This window comes from Aptenodytes forsteri, unplaced genomic scaffold, assembly GCF_000699145.1.
Source record: "Aptenodytes forsteri isolate BGI_AS27 unplaced genomic scaffold, ASM69914v1 Scaffold154, whole genome shotgun sequence".
Taxonomy (NCBI): domain Eukaryota; kingdom Metazoa; phylum Chordata; class Aves; order Sphenisciformes; family Spheniscidae; genus Aptenodytes; species Aptenodytes forsteri.
This window is the reverse complement of record NW_008794083.1, coordinates 1,583,228-1,592,627: the sequence shown is the minus strand read 5'-3', so window position 1 is coordinate 1,592,627 and position 9,400 is coordinate 1,583,228. Positions and strand designations below refer to the sequence as shown.

The 9,400-nt window shown below is 40.9% G+C and overlaps 1 protein-coding gene across 1 annotated transcript in view; it reads right to left on the bottom strand.

The window, feature by feature from the left end:
* Positions 1-2,681: 2,681 nt before the first annotated feature.
* The window catches only part of LOC103893825 (fructose-1,6-bisphosphatase isozyme 2), a 24,205-nt gene continuing 17,486 nt past the window's right edge, over positions 2,682-9,400 (bottom strand). Inside the window, exons 6-7 of the mRNA XM_019470409.1 lie at positions 6,417-6,536; positions 2,682-3,139 (exon numbers count right to left, since the gene is read on the bottom strand). Coding sequence (XP_019325954.1) covers positions 2,945-3,139; positions 6,417-6,536 — 315 coding nt within the window. The 3' untranslated portion in view covers positions 2,682-2,944. The remainder of the gene's footprint in view (positions 3,140-6,416; positions 6,537-9,400) is intronic.

Sequence of the window (9,400 nt, the reverse complement as noted above, 5' to 3'; positions counted from 1 at the left end):
CTCACCGCTCCAACCACTAAATACAGTCTCTGGATTCTTTAAAAAAAAAAAAAGCTATGTCTCATTTTCTCAGCTGTCTGGATGCCCTCAGACACCCTAGCACCTGGCAGCTGACAATGAAGGGAAGTTGCAGCCCAGTATCGCAAGGGCTTCGTAGGTGGTGACCCCCCCACAGACACCCTGTGGTTTGTGTCAGAGAGCTCTGGAGAAATGGTCTGAACTGGTATCGCACTGGGAAAGGAAGCTTTAAACTCCTTCCTGTGAATTTAAAGAGGACTCTGTAGAGCAGTCCGGTTGCAGCGTTGTGCTAGATGTAGCAGAGAACATGTAAGTACTTAGGAAAACAGTGTAGGTGCAGTAAGTGGGATTCGGGTGAAGAAAATTCAATGTTCACACCAAAGAAAGTTGCTGCTTTCTTAATCTGCATTTGGGATTTGCATGGGTTGTTTATACAGGGAAGATACTGATCTCTTTGTAGATACCAGCCACCCAGCAGCCCACAACCTGTGAGCGTTATCATTTAAGCATCAGCAGCCACACAAACTGCAGTTGTTTGTCAGATCGGTGACCCGGTGCTAGCTCCTCCACTAAGAGGTGCTTCTGGTGCAAACTCAGGGAAAAAAAAAAATATGCGAAAGCTAGCAGCTGGGATTATATGCAGATTTTGCTGTGAAATCATACTTAAATGAAGGCAACTCAGGTGCTGTTATGCTGCCAGAATGACTGACATGTTGCAGTACGCAGATGCATAGTTTAACTACCAGCACAGGAACGCAGATCTTAGTCAGTAGAGTGTGTATACTCCCGCAATACAAACTTTATTTCAGCACGTCCCTAAAAGGTGGTTGCTTTTAGAGGCCCTGTGGTTACACTGGGGAGTACCAAGTCCCGGTTCTTGCTCTGTCCCTAATCATCTCTCCTGGCCCCTTGGAAACAGGACCAGGTTACAAGTGATCTTTCTTCTGATGCACTACTGGTATTGTTAGCTTACTAGACTAGCCTCAAATTATGCTTGATTTTAGGTTTCGGATTTAAAAAATACAATAGGGTTTCTCAATAAATTGGTGACATCAACAACTGTTTGTATTCTTATATGTGGGGGAGAGAGAGAGTGAGTATATATGTATAAAATACATATATAAACATATATATGCACACATACACTGTATGCATATTTTGTTTGCAGGAAAACTGATTTACTAGCTTTCATAGTCAGAGTGCGTTCTCCAGTATTAAGTTGGCTGTTACCTAAACCCTCGCAGTCTTTTCTGCTTCCTCTTCATTCTCCCAGATTTAAGTGTTGCCTGTGTTTTGCTGTTGATAGCAGAGATTCAGGAAGCACATGACAAGGAATAGAATAAACAAGTACAATGCTGTACTTGCTGATCCTGGGCAGTTGTCACTGTTAGAGCTTTAAAGAGTGCCAGATAAAGACCTGCAGAAAGAGTGCTTTGATATCTGAAGCAGCACTGAAATCATAGCCTCACCCCTGGGATAACAATACCTAAGGGTAAATACCTGTCCTGTATAATTTTCTGTCTTTATTCAGCCTGCCTCTTCTTTATGAATAATAGAACATACTTGTAAGTTTAAAAGTAACCATTGGAGTTTCTTGGCAGGAGTATTTTTAACTCCTATCTATGTCCTAATGTAATTCACAGAGTGTTCTCAATAAAGTCTTGTACCAGCAAGGCTGGGAGTGTGGAGCAGGGGTGAAAATGAGCAGATGGGGCAGGAGCTGCTTACGGCAAGATGGTCGCCGAAAGAAAGGTCCATATAATGGAGACAGGAGGGTTATAAAGGCATCAGGATGTCTAATACTTAAAGTGGCCTAAACCCCAGTTTTCACACCCTTATCATTTAACATAATCACACATCTCTTTTAATCAATAATTTTTGCTCTCATTGGTCAATGAGTGCCTGCTAGTTTCAGAGCTGATTCCCAATATCCTTAGGCAGTGCCAAGTCTGAGACGTGGCACTAGGGCACCAACAGGACGGGTGTGCTGGAGGTGGCTAGGAACGGCAGTGTAGCGTGTATGCTTCAATCCGAAATGAGAACCTTCCGAAGTAAAAGAAAATGGAAGTGTAACAGTGGCTTTGTGGCAATAGCTCATCTTCTGTTGCAGAGGACAATGGATAAACAGGGAATACGCATGATTTGACTGTCACATCCGTAGCAACGGTGTATTGTAATTTGTGCCATTGAAGGTTACGTGTCTGTAGATAACACAAGGCATTTTCCTGTTCTTATGAGAATTGAAATACCGTGGCAACATTGCAGCCTTTTCATCTTTATTAATTACCCAAGACATATATAATTTGGAGCTTAAAAACACTGTTTCAGGCAGCACGAGACTTTTGGTCTTCTCAGGGCTGGCAAGATAAAAAGCACCTGCAACAAAACCTCTGGCAGAAAATCCAGATAATGGCATTGCAAATGTTGATGTGAAAATCCCGTCTCAAACTATTTCAACCATGTAATGTCAGGTGTCTTCTCAGGGCTGGCAAGATAAAAAGCACCTGCAACAAAACCTCTGGCAGAAAATCCAGATAATGGCATTGCAAATGTTGATGTGAAAATCCCGTCTCAAACAATTTCAACCATGTAATGTCAGGTGTAAAGCTTCAGATCAAATGGGGGTACTGACACAATCCACTTCTTTTTGTTAATATTATATAAAGTAAGTCACTTCTTTAATAATCAGGCCTCTGTCTCTACATTTGCACTGCATAAATCAGAGTTAAAGGATTTTTACATTTGTCTGCATGGAGAAATGAAATTTTTGTTTTTCCCGTCAGCCATTCTCACTAGTTTTCTTGTTCTCATAAAGTGTGATTTTCACTGAGAGATGGGTGCTAATTGCTAGAATCCACCATCTTGAAAGGTACAGCTTTTCCTGTAGACTGAAGACGGATGAGCAAGGTTTGATGTGGAAAAGCCTTTAGCTGGTCTTCTGGTGTTTCTGTACGCAAGCGAGGTATTCCTGCACGTCATCTGGAGACCCGAGGATAAGAGGGACTCTCTGGTGAATACTCTCAGGTTTCACATCCAACACCGCCTCAGCGCCTGTAGTTGCCATCCCACCTGCCTGCTCAATGATGAAAGCCATAGGGTTGCACTCATAGAGAAGTCGAAGCTAGAAAGAAAGAGGGAACATGTGATTGCCTTTGGGGGAAATTACACCAAAGGACTTACCGGAACCTAACCTTCCTTTTGTTATTTTGGAAAATTTTGTACCAAACATCAGTTGACCTAAGTAGCAATGTCTCTCTATCAGCTCCTTCTTCTTCCCTCTCCTCCTGTCACCTCCCTTCACTCCTTCTGTTTCAAGGAAGAGTGTACTGACCCTGCATCCAAGTGTCACCACCATCGTTTCCAAGCTGATGTACTGATGTGCAGCATCAGTGCAGTTGTATTTTTTCAAAAATGTCAGAAGTAGCTGTTGGGCCCACAGACATCAGCAAAAGAGTTAAGCCAGCTAAGTTAACAGTACCAGGAAAGAAAAGTCAAAATCTCTTCCCGTGTACAGACTTTATGTGTTACCTCAGAGTTTGGGGTAATTGCATTGTGTTTGGTCAGGCTATTTTGGAGTTTAAAACTCGATGCTCCCAGTTTCAAATTTCAGGATTTGATTGCAGCCTTCAGAAATGTGAATAGGTATTAGTGGCCTGAACTCATCCAGATAGTGACTCTGTTTTCCGAAGTAACTGCAGTAATTATTAAAAGCAAATTTTTCCTTTAGGTATGGAGGCACTTTTGGTTTGGACCCTGGTATCTGTTCACATCTTTAAAAATGTTACCTCTGGTGTTCCGGTGGAATGCAAACTTATTTGGGACATATGCCAAAAGTTTCTGTGTTTAAAAGGACATAGATGATAGCTGGTTATTTTTTAACAGACATTATTTCTGCAGGTTTAGTTGAATCTTTGACAGTCTATGAAGTGTTCATGTACGACAATGTTAGTACATAGTATGTTTCAAGGGCTTTTCATACGTGCAAAGGAGAGAATATTTTCTAAGGAAAAGGAAACGTGACAGAATGCAACTGTATAGAGAGACAAAGAAATGGGTCGGACACAGGACTTTGCTACCCATCATTCCCTTATCACGCTGTTCGTAATAAAACCATGATATATCACAAACTTAAATAGCACATATTACCTTCATTCTTATCTTTAAAGCCCACTACCAGAAGTGCTACTTCTGGTACAAGGACTCCATCTGACAGGCAACATAGGACCCATAGCCTTTGTTGTTCTCCTTAGTGCATGGTCAGCTTTTGGAAGATCATGAGCCAGAAAACAGCAGTGATGCTACTGCGGAACCACATGTTGAGTTTCTTGTTGCTTAACTGTGACTACATGGCTTAAGAAAAGCGGTTTTCTTTCAGATAGTAATGCAGTTGCACTTAGGGGTCTTCATATGGGCTCTGTCTTCAGATAGGTTTAACATTTTTCAGCTAGGAGAGAACTGTAAGCCTTAAGTTCATAAAAAATATTATTTAACATATCTGGTTTGAAAAGAGGATCTATTTGTTGGCTGGTTCTGCACTGGTTATTGACCATTTTGTTCTTATTCTTTCTTTAACTTAAAGAAGGAGCTCTATATGCTAGGGCCTACATGCATGTCATTTACATTTGCTCTAAAGCCTTTGGATCAATTCCACTGACATTTGCTTCCTCTCAGCTCTCTATCCAAATGCATAGGCTGTCTTTCAGGGGGATGATGATCAGGACACCTGCCACAAAGGCATTATCTCTCCAACAAGAAGAGGTTTATGTGAAAAGACCTGTATACACCTGCACTCTGAGAGGGAAAAAAGAAAACTTTTATTTGTAATGGTAATACAGTTTTGCTTCTTTTATTACTGTCTCTACTATGGCAGTGCAAGCCAGATCAATCTCATAGTCAATGTAGGCTAACTCATGCAGAAATCTTGATTTCTATAAAATTATGTAAGTACTTTGTATATTTGTTATTTTGTCCCATTTCTCATCTTTTCTCTTCAACAATGGTTTAACACAGATTTCAAAACAAAAAGTTTGATTTGAAGAGGCCAGTCAGCAAACCCACTTCTTCCACACACAGCAAATTCCTTTTTTGTCTCTTGCTCTGATACACAAACAGATCCACACTGTTTAATGGGGGGTTTTGTTGTTGTTGTTGGTGGTGGTTGGTTGGTTTTTTTCTGGGATGCTGTAATCAAATATTTAAACCAAGGTTGCCTGGACAAACATGCAGATATTTTCTGTTGTGTATTCCAAAAAGAGTTCTTTTCCTGTTCTCTTTGTTTCCCAGACCACTTTGACCTGCCCTTATTGTGATAAATACATGCTCACCAGGACGGAACCGGTAGTCCTCTGTCCCTAAAGAACTGTAGACATCAGGGTGTTCTGATACCAGTGTGGGAGATGGGGCAAGTAGTTTTATGAGGGCAAATCCCTGCACATACCAGCTAAGGATACAACAATGTTTGAATAGAAGATTTTAAGTATGGTACTGACCAGGAAAGAAGAAGGTCTTGGAGTCAGAACACCATGGCTAATCTATTATGCATTGAGCCAATCATTTCCTAAGCACGACCTGCACGTTACTGGTGGTCCACAGATCAGCTGTATAACCAGATCTCTTTTAAAACATATCTGTTTAGAAGTTTGATAATGAGGGTATCTGATGCTGCAGGAAAAAAGTTGAAGTTGACTATGGTCCACAGCCCAGCAGATTCAGGGAGTCACTGCATTGCATTGCACTGCATCAAGTCACAGTGTCTTTTGTACAGGCGTCCAAATGGGAAATTGTCTTTTCCCAGAATACTGATCTCGGCACACGTGAAACTCACCTTCCACTGACCGTCTTTCAGATCAGTTAGCAGAAGCCTGTGTTTGCAGGGCTGGTGATAGTAAGCTCAGTACCCTTTGGAAACAGTAGGTAGGCAAACTCAGTTGTCTAATATTGGACAAAACCCTGTCTGGAGTTCAGCATATCCCGGCATCCATATACAAAACCCTGTCTGGAGTTCAGCATATCCCACCTGGACTAGTTGCCAGTATAAAGTGCAGAGGTCTTCCTTAGGCCTGTGCTGTATCTGCCACCTGTGCATAGGTATCTCGACGGCTTTCTGTGGTACTGAAATGTTTCTCTTTAGAAAAATGAATAAAGCCCTTGGTTGCAGTGAAAAACATTTGACTAGTTTGTAGTATAAAAGCACGCAGGAAGATTTCTGGCCTAAATTGGCAATTGCCTAAATTTCTTGCCTAAATTAGATTGCTGACCATTGTATCCATTAATAATTTCCTCCAGGGATGGAAAATTATTATCTGTTTATATATCTAAACTATTCCTTTACATCTTGGGGGAAAAAACAGAGGTATTAGGTTGACTAAGTTCACCAGAGAGTAAGTCAAATGATTTACCTTTCCTTTAGGACTCTTCTGATTAGCAGGATACATGAAGATCCCACCATACATCAATGTACGGTGAACATCAGCTACCATGGAGCCCACATACCTGGCACCATATGGGGAACTGCCATCCTGAAAAACATACAGTGAAGCATTATGTCTACCAGGCTAGACAGCTGGTAGCATGGCAAAATGTAATTTTGTTATGAAACAGGAATGAAAGCTGCTTAAATCAATGGCTGCTTATGGACACTGTAAATGCCTAAACCAGCCTGAAGCTTAGCCTTTTGTAAGATGTAGTGATCGTCTACAGGGTTCTAAAATACGGACTTTAAAGAGCTGCATTCACAGTATGGAAACCAGGGTGCCTGTAATTTGAGTGCACAATTTGCTATCAACCCCCAACCTGTGAAAAAGCAAGGGCTGCAAACAGTGAGTGAAAGCTTCTTCACATTATCAGAACAAGGTACCCATATGATTGCTCATCCTTTACTGGTTCCTAAGCCAGGGCATGAGGAAGGATGTCACTTTTCACTACACGTCCAGATGGTTCCCAGGGGACTCCAGCTTTTGCATTCTAGCTTGTTTGTCAAGTTGTGAAATTGGTCATAGCATTCATTCTGCAGCTTAGTTTGGGAGATAGCAATTTATTCATGAATGTGATTTTCCTTGCGCTCAGCTTAGAAATTAATGTTGTTGAAGGAGAGGTTATTTTAGTGAAAGCAATCAGGGAAGTATTCATATCAGTCTCAGGTTTGCTGGTCACAAAAATGGTAAGGTAGGAAATACAGAAGACAAGCAAGGTGTTTTGCACAAATAGAAGTTATATACACCAAATAAGGTCCACCTGAGAAAAGTGACGCTTCGCCATACTTTTATGAAAGGGAGATATACAATACAAATGTAAACTGAAGGAAAGCTTTTTGAAAGCTGCTATGCCAAGAAGTCTATTGGTCCTTTGATATCTCTCACTCTGTCTTCAATGAAGCAGAGGAGGAATTTTCGTTTCCCCGGAAAATTACTAGAGACTGGGACTTCATGTACATTTAATACGCATAATATATTTGTGTATTGCCATGCTAAAAGTTTGAAAAGACCTCTGTGTGTTTTTTCTGTCTGGATCAGTTGTCTAATAAAAGATCTGAGTGCTTTCTGCAAAGCTCACCTTGTTCTGATACTAGATCCAGAGAAATACATAGAGACCTTCAGACATCACAAGTTAGTCACCCTTCCCAGCAAAATCATGAGGTTAGCTGGGAGACAAAAATCCACAAGTGGGAGGAAAAAACACAGATAAAGAAAAACATAATTCTATTTTGAAATCACTTTCTCAAACTGTTCTATACCACTGTGAAATTTTGATATTTACTCTCTTTTAAAATGGGAAGAGATTCTCATGAAATTGCACAATATAATGCAACACAGTGCGAGGAATTTGAGTCCTAAGACACTAAATATAAGAGAACTATTGAAAATTCAGAGGAAAACAATACAAAGTGTGAAAGACATGATGGATAAGACACAGCCTGGAGCTTTTATATTTAGTTTTGTTTAAACCTGGCCCTATTGCTTCCAGGCACAACTGAACAATACTTTTAAGTATTTGATCCCTTATGTTTCATGGCTTACCCTCAAATAATTACATATTTAGACTTCAAATGGTAGCATCTCTATCTCGCAGCTGTTTGCACGTGGGACTTGTGGAAAAAACACCTTAAGAGGTGTTAAAGAGAGACCGAAGCAAGTTTGCAGTTTAAGAAAAGACAATTTTCAGGGAAAGATGTGATTACAGTCTAAAATTACCTTTAAAAATACAATCAAAGGAAGAGCTGTCTTTTATGGTTTCAGAAGGTGATGAAGCAAGTCTTAAGAAAAGTTTGTTAAACATTAAGAAAAGTCATAGTGTATCGGTCATAAGCAGGCCCTGAAACAGACTGCTAAGGACTGCTTCTATGGCACTATCAAATAAGGAGTCTGCAACCCACATGTATAAAATTTACTGACCATGAGCTGCACAGCTGAGCCTCCTGTGTACAAATCATCAGATATGTTTTGGATGTGCTGGATTTCCTATTCGCGTGCAGGTCATTTACACAACTTACGTGTGTATGGGCAGTGTTATGTGGAGCTGACAAGATGCCACTGACAATTTTAGTTGCTTCTTACCCTGATAGAAATTCTCTTGCTAGAAACACCATGCTGAGACTGTGCTGAGAAAAGATACAGAAGAGAAATTCCTCCATTTGGGTACAGCTATCACTTGAACCACAGACTGAAATAAAATTTTCACTTCCCTTAGCATCCAGCTATCTGCATGGGAGGAATAAATAGTCCTTTTAGTTAGAAATGTTATTTCTTGTTTCTCCAGTTTGGACACTCATGTATTTTTCTTACAGATGAGAAACTTAATAGGTGTTGCATGCGTGTTGGCATACTGCCCAGGCTTTCTTCTCAAACAAAATAACAGAGCATGAACGCTAGGGAAATTCATCCCAAGTTCTGAGTAATGCCAAGCTGTGTGTTTGTGCAGTGAGCACTTCGCACTGGTTCAGCTGATGCTAATGAAAGAGTTGGAGAACCTTGATGTTCCCTTGGTCAGCATCCATGGTGTTCGAATAAACCTGTGATTGCTCTTAGTTTCACCATTTCCACTGCTTCTCATTGCTTAACCCAGAGGAACAAAAATGGCTCATAACAGATAGGTCCTGTGATTTTTTTCTTCACAATGTGATGGAAGTCACTTTCTCATTTCTTTATTCTACTGATCTACTATCATCGTCGATGATTGATAACTTCCTTCTCCAAGTGGTAGGGGAGCCAACAAGGAGAGGTACTACACTGGACCTTGTTCTCACCAACAAGGAGGGGCTGGTGGGGAATGTGAAGCTCAAGGGCAGCCTGGGCTGCAGTGACCACGAAATGGTGGAGTTCAAGATCCTTAGGGCACCGAGGAGGGCGCACAGCAAGCTCACTACCCTGGACCTCAGGAGAGTAGA